The following is an 18,540-nucleotide window of genomic DNA, read 5'->3' on the forward strand; positions in this document are numbered from 1 at the left end:
GTCACAACATTCTAAAAAAAAAAAAAATTAATTAATTTAAAAAAAGTAAAAAAAAAAATGCATGAAATCGAGCAATCGCGCACCCACACACCTACTCTCTCAGTGTGTGTGGCATAGAGTGTGTGTGTGTGTGAGAGAGAGAGAGAGAGAGAGAGAGATAAAGAGAGCGCGTGCGTGGGCGCGCGCCTGCCTGTGTTCTATGCGAAGGCGGGGTTTTGACCGTAATTTCATAACGCGCTTGTTTTCGGTCTCTTTATCTCGGCGTTGTTTTTGTGCGCGATGCGTGAGACACACAGCTCAGTAACACTCACATGTTCACGGACAGACTTTACCTCCGAGGATTTAGGATAACAAACGGGTAAGATGTCTCTGTGTTTAAGGGAATTGGTCTTTGTTCTTTCTTTTAAACTTTTAAGGATTATTTACATTGTGTGGAACTCCTGCTGTGATACACACGTGCATCTTTGGAATTGGTTTGTAATTTCTATTCTTTTTTTTTTTCTTTTTTTCAACTATCTATTTAAATATTCATTCTTTCCATTTTCTTTCCAGTACCAATCTGATCAATATAGATCTTGACCCTTTGATCTTGACCCTTTGATCTGTTTAATTTTTTTTCTTTTTTATAATTTTATATACTGTGCTTAAAATGATTCTTTTAGCTCGCTTGTTGTTTTTCATGAATTTGTCTTTAAATGTGTGTGTGTGTGTGTGTGTGTGTGTGTGTGTGTGTGAGATTTTCCTGGAAGGAAGGCACTTCAGCAATATTTCTGCAGAATTCTGCATGAGTGCCACTGTTTTCATAGAGAGAGAGAGAGAGAGAGAGAGGAAGAGGGGCAGATTTATAGATTGTCTAGGAATAACACTCTAACTGACACTGACACGACCAGTTTTGTGTTATTACAGCAGTTATTAAGTACATTCTTGCTCATCTTTTAAATGAATGAGGTCCAAAAAAACAATTCTTCTGTTCCTGCTCCTCGCTTTTTTTTTAATGATTCTATCAGAGACACAAAACTTATGTTTCAGCAAAAACATGACTGAGCCAACTGTTTTCTGCTTTTAATACTTGTTATGTAAATGTTATGTTTCAGATTAGCTCATGAAGAACATCATATCAGATCTGATTAAATGTAATTTGCACAAACATCTGTGTTTGTGCATAGGAGGGAGGTGAACAGTGGCTCTGCGGTTAGCCATGTCGACCGGGGTTGGGGGTTCGAATCTTGAATTCGATTTGTGTGTGTGCTTCGTGGGTTTCTGGTTAATCCGGTTCCCAGGTGCTCTTCCTAATGCAACCTTCCCATTTTATCCTGGGAATGGCACTGCATTCTTTTGTCTGGGGTTTTTGTACTGCCTGGGAATCAAACCCAGGCCTTCCGCATGGTAGGAGAGAAACCCACCACTGAGCAACCAGTGCCCTTAGGGTATAGGCCAGTTGGTGTTTCCATATTGCTGTTAGTGTAGTGTATTATAGTTGCCCCTGCCTTGTGCCCTGATCTCCCCGTGGTGACCTGGTGTACAGTACAGTGTTCTGTACAAACATCATATACTTTAACAAGTTTAAAGTAGCATACACACTAGGTGATTTTTTAGGTTTTTTTAGACAGTATTGAAGTCAAGACAGGCAAAAAAAAAGAAGGTTTCTTCAGGTCATTGAACAGGTTCTGCTTTTCTGTTTGAGCTTAAACGGTCACTCCAAACTCCTTCTAGGGCCCCAGATGAAATCTGTGTCGCATTACTTTCGAATGTTTAACTATTATCTTGTTAAATCATTCCGGATAATGTTCACGTTATTCTTCCTAACCTCATTCCGTTCACGAATCCTAGTGAGCATTTGAAAGCTTCAAAACTAACTCATCTGTTTTATTTATGTATGTTTTTCTGGGCAAACAAACCGTCATCCTGTCAAAACTTGCTTTCAGATTAGCTCATAAGGGATGTACCAAAGAGCTGTACATGTGCATGATTTAAACAAATCAGGTCCTAAGCCAAGGTTAATGGGTTTGTTTAGCCCTTAAAGCCATCTGAACATTATAATATATTATATGTACCTTTTCCTTCATGAATTTATTCTTAATTCTAAGTGCTTTATCCCAGTTAATGAACTCAGATTTAAGATTAAGATTCAATTATTTGTCATATGTACTTACAGCACAGGGAAATTAATTAATTTTTTCCCACAAATCTCAGTGATGTGGCTGGGGGCACAGCGCAGGGTCAGACAGGATAGGTGCAGATAGGGTTAGGGGCCTTGAACCCACAATCTTCCTATCAACATATGCATGCAACAGTAACTTAGGATTCAGCCACGGCCAGGTCTTATGGCATCATAAAATATTTAAGCCAATAAGGTTAGAGTATGCAAATGAAGGCCATATAGCTCCATTTTACCAGAGGAAGGTGCCAAGCTGTTTAGGGTTAAGGGCACTCTAATGTGCATCAGGTGTTAAACCTGAATGACTTGGTAAAGTGTGAGCATGTTTTTTTCTTGACTCATGCCATGTAACATGCTTTATAGAACAGGCCAGTCATGCGTTTCCCAAAAAAAAGGGTGTGGGGGAAAACGTACTGTATATGGAAGCTATGTTCATCCTGATCTCATAATTATGACTTACTCTTATCTCTTACGGTACCTGTCGAAAATCTGGACACACCTTCCTATTATTTGATTAAGACAACAACACAAACAGTCAGTTGAAATTTTTAGACACGGAGGTCAGCTGTTCTTACAGAGCATAAATATGCAAGGTGTGTGTACACTATTGCCTGGTATTTCAATTATGACTTACTCATAATTATGACTTATCTCATAACTGACTTACTAACTACATTATAACTTATTATCGCACAATTATGACTTCCTATCTCATGATATAAAAACATAAAGTAATGAGATAATAAACCTACATTGTAAGTCCTCCGATTATTTGTCCCTTTGTACAATAAATACAATGTGCTTCTATACGAAAGCCATGTTTATAAAAAAAAAATTGTCAGAAGCTTGCTAGCGATAAACCGTAATCATCTGATTTCTTTTGCATGATTTCTCTCTCGTTCAGTGAACTGTGCAAAGACGGGTGCAGAAGCTTATGAACAAAAAAAGTACATGCATGAGACCTGTCATGCCTTTTATCCTCCAGTGAATAGAAAGTAATATAGAGAAGTTCTGTCAAGGGTGACTTTGAGTAATCATGAGACACCTTCAGTTCCTACGCTGACAACGAAACTCTTGTTTTTTCCCTGATTATATACCACGGTGCCGCTTGAATCGGACTGCCTGCGAAAGGTGTGGATGGATTTTCTTTGATTGTAATTAACATGCTCGGTTTATATCAACGCTCTGGCGTGGTGTGGTTTCTATAGTAACACATTGATTTGTATAACAGATGTGCTACTAGTAATAAACTACAATCTTCAACTAGTAATAAGTGGATTAAATAAAGCATGGTTATTTATAGAAGAAAACATATAGTCATTGATCTGGTGGCTTTTTTTTTCATAAGGAGATGTTAATATAACGTTTATAGAAGGAGCCTCCAGTGTCAGTGCTTTGTAACACTTAGTAAATCTCCAGTCTTCCATTCCGTATGCATTATGCATGTATTTATTCATTCATCTATTTATTAATTCTACTGCTTTTAAGTCCAAAGCAGTAATGCAAATGTTGTAATAGCAATGATACCATGTGATTTGCCTTTATTCTGTAGTCTGTAGTTAAGCTTTATTCTGACAGGTGATTATAGCCCAACGATGTGCCTTACTGTACCTACTCATTATGGCTGCTTTGTTATTATAACTCTAGGTGAAAAGCTCTTAAAAAAAAAAAAGGAAGAAAGAAAAATTCCCACCCTAATGCCTAAAAATCATTATTGTCCAAGCCCAAGAGACGAGTCGAAGGGAAACTGAGGTCGAGTCAAGACAGCATGCAAATGAAAGTGAGACTGAGAAAACCTCAAATCATTTTTATTTTACATGTACAGTACTTTAACCTGAGCTGCAATGCAACAACAATGCAGCAGCTTTCCGGAAGAAGAAGAAGGAATTACTTACTTCTCGGCACACTTTTGCATAAGAAAAGAGAAAGCCATGCAAACGTTGTTTTTGCAAACTCTCAGACAAGATAATGACCCGATCATTATCTAGAGTAATACCCATGACTTTACCAGTGTAAAGCAATAATAATACTACTAATACTAATAATAATAGTAATACAGTACATGACTGATTGAAGCGTGACAAATGATCAAGCATTCCTTTTTTGGTGTGTATTTGGTTTATGGTTTATGGCTTATGCATTTTTGGTTTTAAAAACATCTTTGCACCCTTTGGAGCCTGAAAACATTTTAAATCAGAACCGGCAAAAAGTTTGATTCCTCGCCTCAAGAAACCTTAAATATGTTTTAGCAAAATTATGCAGAAATGTTTTCCTCGACGTTCTGCCCTTGCTTTAGCTTTGTTCCTGTAAAACAAATCCTTTTTTTTAGCACAAAATAGGCCGTAAGGTGACGTTCTACACTAAAGCTATACATGACTATAACATGACGGAGCAAAAAAAAAAAAAAAGGGGTCACGTGGGCAAAAAGAAAAACCACACATACACATGATCACGTGTTTTATGGTTGTTTCTATGAACAGAAAGTCAGTAATAATATGCTGATTTTGAGAATTCTGTGTTATTCCCATATTCTGCTAGTGGTAAAATTTACATGTTATAAAAGTAATGATGACTTTTTTTTTTTTTGCTAGTTAAGTGAGATTGTCCTGCTTGGTCGAGTTGAATTGTACTGTATATTGTTGTACTTGTAGTTAAGATGGTGGGAAAAGTAGATATTTCCTACACCGTGTTTTCTTTTTGTTATCTTGCGTTTTACCAGACTTGCTGTTTTTCACTTCATGCCAGGTTTTAAAGCTTTCCAGATAAACCAGAGTTAGCACGTTACACCGGATCACCTGATCCTGAATACCTGATGTGGTGCATTTTTTATTTATTTTTGCCAGGTGCCCTTCCTGATACCCCTCTATTCCCAGTTATCTTGGCTCGGGACCCAGACTGTAACCCCAGCCCCTACTGTAGTTACTAAGAAACCTGTTTCAGTTTATGATATCAGAAAATGATGCGTACACGTGGAACCCAGGGCAGTCCGAGTAGCTTTAATTCCTAGGTTCTCACTGTGGACTTTTTGCTCTGTAATTATGATATAATCAACGATGATTCAGCAAACTCGCTGAGCTGCTTCAGTGGGAAATTAAAAAGAGGAACTGAAATATTTTCTTGCGCTGCTTTTTTCGCTAACAGGCTTTTCCCAGGTTACTCTGTGACATCTGATGAGTTGTGTATATTTGTGTGTGTGTGTGTGTGTGTGTGTGTGTGTTTGGGATTTTTCAATACAGGTACCAATGAAGGGCGAAATATTCACGTTGCTCCTGGTCACGTGGCCGTGTCTACAGGGTAGGCGATATACATGACATACACGTTGCTTCTAATTCAATGTTGAAATGAGACTTATTGAATTATGTAGTATTATCACAAATATGCCATTCTTCATATTCTTCTTCTTCCTCTTCTTCTTCTTCTTCTCCATTTCTGTCTTGTGATTTTCTATGGTTTTCAAACCACACTCAGTTGAACTCATTGTTCTATTCATTTTGAAGTACATTACTTTTTAAATGGAGCTTTGTGCGTTCTCTTCCCTTGTGTTTTGTTAATGGCCTTAATGTTAATGTTAATCTCTCGTAGCCGTCTTCATTGTGGAGTCAGAGCAAGATTCCTACGATGGAGAGCTGCACGATAAGATCATGCTGGGATGCCGGTTTTCGCCCGTCCCGGATGTCTCGCGCATATCCGTCACATGGGAGCGCGTCAAACCTCTACCGGCAGTGAACGTCTACCGTCTGTATCAGGGCTCCGAGAGCCCTGACTTTACAGACGAGCAGTTTAAGCGGCGAGTGCGAATCTTAAAGGAGGAGCTGAAGAACTTCCGGGCTGTAATCGAGCTCTCGCAGCTCCGCCTGAACGACTCGGGGACGTACCGATGCGTCGTGGTCCAGGAAGAGGGCGACTACAAGCAGACCACGCTCACCGTCCGAGGTTGGTTCAGTTCTAGCAGCCTTGAACAATCCACCTTATCCTAATGGGATAGAGTTTTGACTTGGAAGTTATGTCTGTTTGACTAAAATACTCTGGACGGATACTGTAGATCTATTAGATGGTTTGCCTAAGGCAAATTGTAACAAAGAAGCTTGACAGAAATCCGGATGTAGCATAGATCCATAACGACAATAGTGGTGAGAGAGAAAAAATCCCTGAGAAAGTATGAGGAAGAAAACTCGAGAGGAACCTGATTCAAAAGGGAACCCGACCTCTTCTGAGTGACAGCAGATTGTGATATACAGTACAGGGGTATAGAAGAGTAAAGGCAAACAAGAACTACGTGTTTGAAAAATAGAAGTACTTATGATGCAAGAGGTCAGGGTTAGTGCAGTGGTTAAGGCATTGGACTACGGTCTAGAAGGTCCCAGGTTCAAACACCAAGTTTGAAGGTCCATGTTGGGCCCTTGAGCAAGAACCTGATCTACTCAGATGTATATATATTCTTAAGAACAAGAACGCTCTGTTTATTCATTACAGGGATAAATAATCTTTCAACACACAAAGCTTTGATTCCAAAGATAAATGAAAAAAACAAAATCCTATAAGGTTCACTGTGGTGTAGAATGACTTGGAAGATTTCTCAAACTCTAAGCACAATTTCATGATGACATTTGTCTGATCATCTGCACTCTCTATCTGAATGTCTCCATAAGCACTTTTTCAAACCGTTCTTTTAATACTTTTACCTTCTCCAGCGCCATATAAAGCGATCAAGAAGACCATCAGGAGGTTAAGTGACAAGAAAGTGGAGCTCACCTGCGAGTCCCGAGGCCTGCCGTTGGCCCGTGTGACTTGGAGTGACGACAAGCTCATGGAGTCATATCTCACAAACCGCTCAGAGAGCAGCTATGTGGAAAACAGCGACGGCGTCTTTGTCGTCACCAGCCGATTGTACGTAACGCATGACGCCAAAAATTACACCTGTTCCTATTGGACTGACGGCAGCAAGGCGAGCCAGACGGCTACATTCAGTATCCCAGGTGGGTGTGTGAGTGTGATGACATCAGCAACATTTGTCGTGTTTGTGATGTAATGCAGCTAGCTAGTTTGGTTTTACGAGTAGCAAGCAACATTAAGAAAGGAATAATGCAAAAGTGCAGCGTAAACACTAATTAATATTGAGCAGGTTGTTCAGCTGACAGACCGCGTGTTGCTCATCGAGGGTCATTCAGGGCTTATTGCAGTTTACGGTGCAGGAAAATACCCTATTTCCGAGTTTTTGTTGATGGTCCTTTAGCACTTTCCAAGGGACAGAAGGTCGAGCATGCAATGTTCTGGATGTGGGGAGGCTTTCAGAATTGTTTTGGCTGTGTAGGTGTGGTGAGAGCTGGAAATGTCATCCATGAAAAATGTTGTGTTAGTGGAGGAACAATAGAACAACGCCAGCAATTGTTCCTGAGAATTCCCAGGAAGTATTGTTAGTCAACCAGGCTAAATCCTCAGAGATGAGTTCTGCAGAATTTTAAGGACTATCTCCACTCAGTCCTCCATCCATAAATGATGTAAAGTGGATCTGGCAATTATTCCCTGGAGACTGACTCATCTCCACCAGTGATTAGTCTAGTCACGGTGGTGTGATCTGCAAATACAATCATGGAGTTGAAGGGCTTGGTTGAGGGACGTGGAGAGGTTGTTGCCAAATCCAAATCCAAATCCAGTGTGTAAGGGAATCCTTTATCTAGTTGCAGACGTGTAGTGAGTCAGGGTTGGTCAGACCCTAAGTCAGACATTACTGTAAAGTGTGCCAGGTTGTATTGAGTGAAGCACAACAACTTGGCTCAGGTTTTACACCAGATGCCTGATGAATCCCTAACATTTTATCTGGGCTTGGGACCAACACTGCATCCATTGGCTGGGGTTTGGGCGTTGGGTGGGAATTGAACCTGTTGATAGACGAGAAACCTCCCACTGAGCCACCAATGCCTGTACAATTGAGTGTGTTGACTCATAATGAGCGATTTAATGTTAAGCTAAATGCTATCGAGTGACCAGAGTTGAGTTATTAAATGTAGGCTTTTTTTTTTTTATTTGGGTTGAGTTGTGCTGAAAGATCCGAGTGGTGTTTTAATGGGTGGTTTGAGTTGATTCTCTTAAGAGAAATGAGTTGAGAGCAACTGAGCGGTTGGCGTCCCGTTGAGCAGTTTGAGTCGAGTGTCATGAAGTGCTTTGAGTTGAAACAGATCGAGTGTTTTGATTTGAGTTGAGTCCTGTTGTGTGCTGCAGTCTGTCTTAGTCCTTCTCGTGTTTGTTCTGGTAACTGATATGCTAATAGCACGAACAGAGGTCTTCCACAGATGATGGTTCTGGAAATATAAATCATTTCGTTCAATGTATTTATGACTAGTCTGTGTTTCCAAGCAATGTGAAAGTATAAATATACCTTCCTACACACTAAACCACAGAGGTTTTGAGGTTTATTGCGTGGTATATTCATTTGATCACAATGGGACTTTACCTTAAGTTTTGATTATTGAACACATTCACATTCATACACACACATTTACATGCCCAAATATGGTTGTTTTTATACATAGAGGTCTTCCGTGAGCATTAAACAGATAATTTTTTTATTTTTTCTAAAATAAAGGTATTATGTTATGAGAGATTATAGTTTCGATTTTTCTATCATTCTGTAGAGTCGCTTGGTCTGTTCGCTGTGCTTCGATAAGCTTACTGACGCCAAGAGAGAAACGCTCTCTGTTTATGAAAAGCAGAAGACAGTATTTATATGTTTAGCCAAACGTCTGGTGTCATGTACACCTGTTACTACAGGCAGTGTTAGCTCACGGAGGACAGCGAGGGAAAGAAAGAGTTCCATAGGCGTGCCGTGGTTAAAATTGACGTCTTGCGAGATTTGATTCCCACCTCGGGGTCTGTTTGCTTGCTGGGTTTCCTCCTTGTACACTGGTTTTCTCATATCCCATAGACATGCAGATTAGGCTAACTGGCTTTCACAAATTACCCATAGTAAGTAGTAGAGGTCCTAACACAGTTGTAAAATGGGAATAATTTAATTGGTCTCCACCGTGCCTATTGGACTACAGAGGTTCCTAGATGGATTAATGGAATATCAGGTTCACGAGTGTAGAATAACTTATCCTATATCCAAAACCTCTTGAATATATTGTGTAAGACTAGTGTATTCATGGGAATCTAAAACTGTATACAGAACAAGTCTAGACAAAGAAAATGTCCCAAATAAAGCACGGTCTTTCCTCAGATAAGCATTTAGCTGGAAATTCATGTCATGCAAGTTGGCTTAATGCCACGACCACACCATAACCACTGGGTAGAGAAGCGATTAGGATCTTCTTCTTAATAAAAATGTGTTATAGACCACATGACTTTACGGTTGTTGCTACAAAAGTGAAAGTTATGTAGTGTGATGAATACCCACCCATACTCCCATTCAGTCAGGTCCTATAGAAAAGCCGATGCAGCAGGCAAAGGTCAATGCTGGCCAGAAAAGAATGGCTCCACAGCCTGACAGGCAAAAAAAAAACAAGGCTGCTGACCCGGCCTCCAAACTCCCCAGATCCCGATCAGATTGAGTCCCCATGGGATGCGCCGCGATCCCATCCACGGACGTCAGAACCTGCGACCAAAAGCATCCAAAGGATCCTCTGTTAACGTCCTGGTGCCAAACACCACAGTACAAACCTTAGAGCCCCTGGGGAACCATGATCCAAGGGGACTGAGCCATCCAGCGGCACAAAAGGAGCCCAAACCTTTGGTAGTGAACCAGAATTCCGAATATTCCGGAGTTTGCATGCTCTCCGCATTGCTTGGTGGGTTTCCTCCGGGAACTCCGGTTTCCTCCCACTGTCTAAAGACTAAGTGTGTGTGTGCGTGTGTGTACATGTGCCATGTGATGAATTGGCACCCCGTCCAGGGTGTGACCCTGTATACAGGATAAAGGGATGTAGACGGTAGAGCGAGTGTCGTTGGTGCATGCTAATTAATCTGACTAGCACGAGCTAATGTTTCTAGCGCAGCACTCTCTTTGAAGTAAAAACAAATCAAAGGAAAAAAAAAGAACCAACCGATCCTTTGAACATTAAATGTTTTTTGATACTGATTTGTTTATCCATGGTAGTGATTTCCAGCTAATATCTTGTAATAACTAATGAATGCTAAAGTTTAAGATTTTGGAAGTCCACACTGCACTGAGTTCATACGTAGTAACAAGTAGAGATGAATTTTCACATTTTTTCCATAATCATTATGGGTAAGCCACGTCAGCTTTTTTTTTTTGCTTTTTGCTTTCATTGTTCTTTAGATGAAATTCCAGAGAAGAGTAAATCGACGTCAGGATACGTAGCCATCGCGGTGATCGTCGTGATGTGCATATTTTTAGTCTTTGCCTTCCTGCTCCTGCACAGGAGAAAAAAAGGTTTGTCTCTATTTGTTTATCCATACGATTGTACATTCACGCATCATTCCGATCCAGACACTCATCACTCCTTCTGCTTTGTTCTGTGTTCTTATCTTTTTACCCAAGTATTAAAATAGCGCTTGTTATATATATATATATATATATATCTTTTTGTTTTCCCCCTTGATAAGCCACTTTATTTTTAGTTCCTCTTGCCGAGATTGTAATCAGCCAGCAATGATTTAAGATCCTTTCTACCGAATTTCTGCCTCGTCATTAGGACACGACAAATGTTTTTAACGGTAGCGTCATATGATACGCTTGTACACGTGAAAACTGAAACCAGTTACCTGCGTCGGCTCCCTGGGGATTCCCATCAAACGGGATTTGAAACCACGCTGGGTTTGCTTGTGTGTAATAACCTTTTCATTAGCATGTATTCATTTATTTATTTTACTTCTTCATTAGCGTTAATTCAAGTTTAGCCTTTCTTTTGGTTCATGCACGAGGATCCATCATTCTAATTTCCCCGTAATTGATCTTAAAGATGAATGAATGATAAATGACACATTTTTCTTTGTAATTCCAAGGGACTTTCTTTCTCTCTTCCACTCCGAAAAAGGCGTTATATTTTTCTAATTCACGATTCTTCAGTTTAATAAGATTATTAGGAAAGCTAGATTATTAATAGATTATTAGGAAAGCTATTAAACCATGATATGCCTTAAACTGAAACACCTTTTTTTTTTTTTTTTTTTTACAGGGCAAGCAAGTGTGAACACCTCCACAGATGAGTGTGAATCACCTGGGCAGAATCAGACAGTCACATCAGACTGTAAGTATAGATGAACGTAATATTGGTTAAAACCTACAGATAACACCTCACTACGTATAATATCCACACACGTCCCACTCCGACCTTTCAGCCTCCGCACTGAGTCAGGTAGAGCAGACCACACGGGACGGCCTTTCAGTATCAGATTTTTCCTGCGATTATGACTGTGACTTCTGAGCATCGCTAAATGTAGCTACAATCTTTCTTTTAGTCAGCTCGTACCGTGTTGACTTTTTACACTAATAATATACAGAACGCTCAAACTATAGGGCTTTAAGGGCTGTGTTACACATCCAACCTCAAGTGCAGGTTCGAATCTGATCTCCGTTCTGTTTGTGTGGAGTTTGCGAGTTCTCTCCATGCTTACGGAACTCCGGTTTCCTCCCGCAGTTTAATCACATCCACCGTAACCTGATTTCTGTTTCCAAATTTTTCCTGTAGTGTATGACTGGGTGTGTGAGTGTGTGTGATGCCCTGGGACAGGCTCCAGACCCCCCACAACCCCCCTATACAGGATCATTGTATATACCATACATGAGTTATTATTATTACCTATTTAACACTCCTACATAAGTGAATAATAATGCTTTAATAATGTATAATAATGTTTTATATGGAGTAGAGTATAGTAGAATAGAGTAGATTAGGTTTTAGTAGCTACTCTAGTCAGATATTTAACATATTAGGCGAATATTTGCAACTATGTATTATTATTATTAATAATAATAATAATATTTATTTACATATGATTATCATTATTTTTATTAGTCACACTTAAATTTATAAAAGAAAAAAATACATTTAATTCAAGTAAGCAGCGAACATTTTATTATTATTATTATTATTATTATTAATAATAATAATAATATTTATGTACATTTAATTATTATTATTTTTATTAGTCAGACTTAAATTTATAAAAGAAAAAATTAATTTAATTCAAGTAAGCAGCGAACATTTTATTATTAATAATAATAATAATAATAATAATAATAATAATAATATTTATGTACATTTAATTATTATTATTTTTATTAGTCAGACTTAAATTTATAAAAGAAAAAAATTAATTTAATTTAAGTAAGCAGCGAACATTTTATTATTATTATTATTATTATTATTATTATCTCCTTGATTGTCAGTGTTTAAAAAAAAAAGTTACTAAAATTACACATCTGTCTGTCTCAAACCCCTTGGAATTCCCAGACTACACCTTTTTGAGAACCGTGCCTTTAGAAGTCAATAGTTGGGACTTCCATAAGTGTTAAGTAAATATGTGTCTACAAAATGAAAGAAGAAAAAATCCATCATATCAGCACTTACGTTTAAAATAAATAAATAAATAAATAATAATAATAATAATAATAATGAAAAATGTTTATGTTAAACATCCATTATACAAGTCCTGAGTAAGCTGTTACCATAGCAACCATAGTTAGTTAATGTGTTAGAATGTGTGCATTATTATAAACCTTAAACAGAGCTGCTGTTATAGAAAATGAATCAACAGGTTACTTCAGGTCAGATTTTGAGAATCATCATTCAATTAACGAGCCTTAACTGTTTTTTTTTTTTCCTTTTCTTTTTTTTTCAGATTTACTCCAAAAAAAATCTTATTCTAAGGAAAATATCAACGTTATTACATCAGAGTGTAAGATCTTTTTCTTTCATGATTTACAGTAAATAAAACGCTTTTTTTTTTCCCAAAAAAAATCGCACCGAGAGCCTTGTCATACATGCCATTTTGTGTTTTTCCTCCGAGTGATTCATTTTAAACATTTGACATTTCTGTTTGCTCTCTTTTCCACAGTGCTAAATGGAAAAAGCGATATTCGGCAAGATGTAGTAAATCAAAGACACCCCGAGTCTAACAAAACTGCAGAGACGAAGACTGATTCCACACTCCCACATGCACTGCTCTTAGGGTACGAGGTGTACGTGTTTTTTTTTCCCCTTTGCACAAAAACATGTGGGAGATAAAGAGCGAGGGGGGAGGATGAGGGTGTGTGTGTGTGTGTGTGTGTGTGTGTGTGGAGGGGGGTGTTCTTTGCTGAAAAGAGAGGAGGCTGTTGGAAAAATCATGATGTTTGTGCATAATCAAAGTGTGTGTGTGTGTGTGTGTGTGTGTGTGTGTTTTGTTAGTATGCTGCAGTAATCAAAGTCATACAGAGCAACTTCCTGTGAACTGTCAAACAGACAATGCAGTTAATCACGCTGATATGAATAAAACAGAGAGTTCTGTGGATATGAGTTGCTCAGCCATTCATGATTAGAGTGCATCACGTTTAAAACAGTCCTGTGAACAGCATGTATGGTCGTTTTTGACGCCGTCTAGACAATAAATCATCTTGCAGCCCAGAAGCACTTGGACTATGTTCCTCATAATAAAACACTGTTGTATATTCAGTAGCTTCTAAACTGAAGTATTTAAAAAAGAATAATTTTAATAATTCTGATCCTGATCAAAGTATAAATTTCACCCTGCTGCTCCCATTAATGCTAGAGTAACACAGCTACCTTAAAAACGTCTATCTTGTAAGCGGGCGTCCTACCATTCGGTAAATGCATGAAAAAATCTGGTAGAGACTGGTACCGTAAGTCCACCCACGCGGGACTCACCAGGATTAAAAAACAGACTCATGATGTGAGCGAGAGCAGATAATGTTTGATGTCAAGCAAAAAAACCCAAAAAAAACCAGAATCCTTTTTGGATTTAATCATATTCCCAAAAGGCTTCAACAATGCAAACTCAGAAACGCAGAGCTCTGGAAGTCATCATTCCTTAAACCTACAGTACTGTAGCAGAGATCACATGACCGAAGCGCATGAGCATGAGTTTTACGTTACCCCTGGGTCAAATTATTTTAACTCCATGTAATCATGTTTCTGTTGAATTGCAGATGGTTACGAAAACGAAAGTCCAAAGTGAATGTATTGCAGAGGTGAAGTTTTAGAAATTTTGGATATAAACTGGAACTGAGCTGGTTTTCATTGGGATTATATGCAACACAAAATATCCCATTCCTTATATGAGCGGCGTTCAAGTCAAACCGGGACTTGGTGTTGAAATTTCCGATGGATTTCTGATGAAAGACTCTTAGCAAACCATTTGAATTTTGCAAACGTTTTAAAGAAGTCTGTACGTCTGTGAACGACGATCCCGGCCGAGGTGACTCGATTACTGTAGCAGGGGATTATATAGAGAAGTAAAGGTCATTTTCACTCTCGGAACTGTGCTCTGTTATTCTGCACGATCAAAAGTCCCAGGTTGACCTGAACGCTTCTTGAATTTAAGGGGAATGGACAATCAACATAGTTCGGAAATGTTTTACAACTGAAAATAAGTAAGGTTTTAGTAAGTGGTAGACATTCCTCCTTTGACGTGATCATTGGAAACACCTGGTTTATTTCTGGTGCAATGAGTCACTAGAACGCAACCCGTTAGTCATAGACGCCAAGGATAATTCTCAGCATGATGCTCCAAACATGGTCGGGAGAGTGATGAAGAGTGTTGGAAGTTTTTCAAACACTGCAACAATGCACCAACAGGGTCCGGGTTCAATCCACAACTTGAGTTTGCATGTTCTCCCTGTGCTCGATGGGTTTCCTCTGGGTGCCTGGCGTTCCCAAATTGGCCATAGTGTGATGGTTTGGAACCCCGCCCAGGGAGTACCCCACCTCGTGCCTCCTGGGATAGGCTCCAGGCCCCCCCCTGACCCTGTGTACAGGATAAAGCGGTACAGACGATGAGTGAGCGAAGGAGCGAGCGCATACCCAATGATGTCTGATTACTTCAGTGCAATTGTGGTGGAATACTTACATGACATCATTTATATTTTTGTATTACACTCTGGATTTCTTCTGCTTTAACATTACAAGTTATTTTGTGTAGATTCATGACCTATGATCCCAAACGAAGTCTATTTCAGTTTTTACTTATAAAACCAGCAAGGACGAGAGGGGGGTGAAAACTTACACAAACTACTGTAAATGAGTCAGGAGCAAGATTTTATTATATCCTAAATGATCTCATGTGGTGCATGTGTTTTCCCAACATGGGATACTGCAGTGTGCTTGATATGAGTCATTATGTCTAACAAATCCTAATTAATTATCTAAATACTTAACTCAACCTATTTTGTGCTTTGCAGAGAAAACATCTATTACAACATGCAGGACGAGCTCCTCGACCTCGGTAAAAATATGCTCGAGGATGGAAAAGAAGGACCCAACAAAGCCTCATAGCACAAAGCCGTTTCGTCATCCGAGATAGGATTTCTCTCGAAGCGGAATCAGGACTGCAGACAAACAATCTCCAAGACGTTCTTCTAGGAAACAGAAACCGTCTCATCATCCTCGATGCTTATAATGAAGAAGAAGACGGGGAACCTTTTAAGTCAAGCGTTATGTTAGTAAGAGAGCGATGCACATGACCAGTGCTAGAGAGCCTTGCTGTGGAGAGAAAGGCATTCTGGGAAAGATGGACAGGATAGTGACAGATAATGATGTCCTGTGGAGGTGTGAATTCTCAAAGGAATGGAAAAGTCAACGGAGTTGCTAAATGCATTCAAGGAACCGAATTGCCCTTTGTTGAAAATGTCCTTTCATTTCAGTGTCTCTGTTTGTTCACACTAGAAAGTTCCTACTGTCGTGTCCAGGAAAATGCAGTAGCTTGAAGGTCTATATACCTCCAAAAATGGAATTTGAACCAGCGTTATTAACCAGTAAACAAATGAACTTAACTGCACTAGTCATGCACACACTGAAGGAACCAACAGTCTATGTTCTTCCAAGCTTTACTTTACTTTGTGCTGTCTTTATACACAAATAACGACATGTTGTACTGTATGACGAGATGCAACCGTGTAAACAATTAATGGTAACTTATAGAAGATAATAACTGAAAAAATGTCAGACCACGTGTCCATGGTCTAAGATCAGAACGAGATGCAACGTCACTTCATCACTTTTATTACGCGTTTTATACCTTTGTTGACCAACACGTCCAGTATGTGCGTATCAGTACTTCCACAATGACAACCAGCAGCTTGGTAGCCTTTTTAGTCTATTACTAGACTATTATTATTATTACTACTGACTTTTGTAATAATGTAATATAACTTTGATAATATATATTTATGTTTGTTTGTTTTTTTCATAGAGGTTTTAACCTTTGTGCTGGCACTTTTTCTTTAATCAAAACTCAGAGTAACCTATCCATTAGCGCACACACAGACACATGTTTTATGAAAGTTTTATAAAACCTTTTTATCAATGTATGTACTTTATAATATCACATAAAATATTATGTGCAACAAAGCAGTGTTTATAATTTCATCTTTCTGTATAATTCTGTATAATAGTTTATAAATGTACTGTATATAGCAACTCACACATCTGGTTTTTCTTTCTTTTTATTAGACTTCCGTTTCCTTTCTTATGTAGTGTTGCGCAACTGTTGTCGGGATTAAATGACTCAAAACTGCTTTTTTTAACCAAGTGAGAAAAGCACTGCAGTAATGGGACAAAAACCTTGTACTTTGTAATGCACTGTTTTTACAAAGATCACTGTTTTTTTTTAAATAAAACATTTATATTTTTGCTATATGTGTATATTAATAGGCGGTACGGTGGTGTAGTGGTTTGCACTGTTGCCTTGCACTTCCAGGGTCCGGGTTTGATTCCCGGCCAGGCTCGATTATTTTTCCTTTTCCTTAACTATTTTTCCTTTTTCCATATCATATATGTTACTCATTGCTGTCAGCACTATGTATAGTGTTCTCCTGTCATCCATCTAACTCAGATTTCTGGATGCTCCTATCCGCATCCTTTTTATACTTGAGGCAAAGAGTGCTATCCAGTTACTGTGCAGGATGTTATTATTGGACCTCGGTTTTTGCTTTTGATAGGGTGGACCACAGCAACTTGGTCGACAGTGCGTTGGTGTCTGTGGATCAGCCCTGGAGTGGTTCTTGTCTTACTTTTTTGAAAGAAGTATGGAAGAAGTAATCTCTCAAAACTATGTCTCATTAACTCAAGCGTTGTTTTATGGTGTCCCTCAGGGTTCTCTCTTGCGTCCTATTTTGTTATGTACATGCTTCCTCCTGGGCAGATAATAAAGTAGGTATAAAGAATTTTTTTAATAATATTAAATAATATAAATAAAATAGGTATAAAAATATAATTAACTATATTTCTTGTTTAAGCCACATAATATCGCAAAATTGTCTGTACTACAAATCGCTTTAAAATATACAACATTAAATTAAAATCAAGTAAAAAATAACATGGGTAATAATTTTTCATGATGACATCCAGACAAAACTGAAGTTGTTTTGTTCTAAAGGTGAGAGAAAGTCTGAAGGTTATCTTTTTTATCTCCAGGTAAACTGAAATAGGTGACCACGTGAGCTAGGCTTTGCGTGTTGACCTGCGTGTAAATTATGTGGTTTGTTGAGGCCCATTCTGCCCCAAACAGAACTGGAGAGGATTATTAACATGTTTATTTTATCCTGTCCAGACTACTGTTTTACCTGCATGAGGAAAACTTACCTAGATCGTTTAGATGAGGGTCACAATGTTGCAGCCAGGCTACTAAAAAACCTCTAAACCAGAAGAGGGACCACAAACCTGAAGAGACGCATCAGGACATACCATAATAATCCTGCTAATGTATATATGGACATGCAGCAGTTGTTGTTATGTTAAAAATAATAATAAATGTATGTTAAAATAAATATAATTAGCTGAAAAAATCGCATTTAAATGTTAAGATTATAAAATGATTTTGTACTAAACCATTAAATGAGGGTTTGGGCTAGACTAGATTAACTGTAGGGTTAACTAATAATAATCTTGTTGCTAAAATGTTGTGTTTTCATTGACTAAAACTAGACTAAAACGTCCAGACTTTCAGTCAACTAAAACTTGACTTAACAAAAGATACAGATGCAAAGATTGACTGAATATGAAACAGAGACTTTTACTTAGACTAAAATTGAAAATAGCTGACGAAGTTAACATTACTGCATACATTCATATATACTGAAGCTGTACAGCACAAGTAGAACTATAAGGTCCTCTGATCAGGGCTTACTTATTGCCCTATTTGTATAGAGTGTTTGTATAACCTCTAGTGTTTTTGTTCAAGATCTTAATATGTTTCATGTTTTTAAT

General features: G+C 38.4%; 1 protein-coding gene across 2 annotated transcripts; it reads left to right on the plus strand.

Annotated features, from left to right (window-relative positions):
• The first annotated feature begins 203 nt into the window (after positions 1 to 203).
• Positions 204 to 16,887, plus strand: si:ch211-241b2.5 (programmed cell death 1 ligand 1). Of its 2 annotated transcripts, none has more exons than XM_053478446.1 (9): positions 204 to 358; positions 5,395 to 5,452; positions 5,741 to 6,091; positions 6,850 to 7,134; positions 10,434 to 10,547; positions 11,293 to 11,364; positions 12,959 to 13,015; positions 13,175 to 13,298; positions 15,516 to 16,887. In XM_053478446.1, exons 2-9 carry the CDS (start codon positions 5,401 to 5,403, stop codon positions 15,607 to 15,609), a joined length of 1,149 nt encoding a protein of 382 aa, XP_053334421.1. In that variant the 5' UTR covers positions 204 to 358; positions 5,395 to 5,400; the 3' UTR covers positions 15,610 to 16,887. The 2 variants fall into 2 exon arrangements, with proteins under 2 accessions (XP_053334421.1, XP_053334422.1); XM_053478447.1 differs by having other exon boundaries at positions 205 to 358; positions 13,175 to 13,289.
• The last annotated feature ends 1,653 nt before the right edge of the window (positions 16,888 to 18,540 follow it).

Source organism: Clarias gariepinus, chromosome 19 (assembly GCF_024256425.1).
Source record: "Clarias gariepinus isolate MV-2021 ecotype Netherlands chromosome 19, CGAR_prim_01v2, whole genome shotgun sequence".
NCBI lineage: Eukaryota > Metazoa > Chordata > Actinopteri > Siluriformes > Clariidae > Clarias > Clarias gariepinus.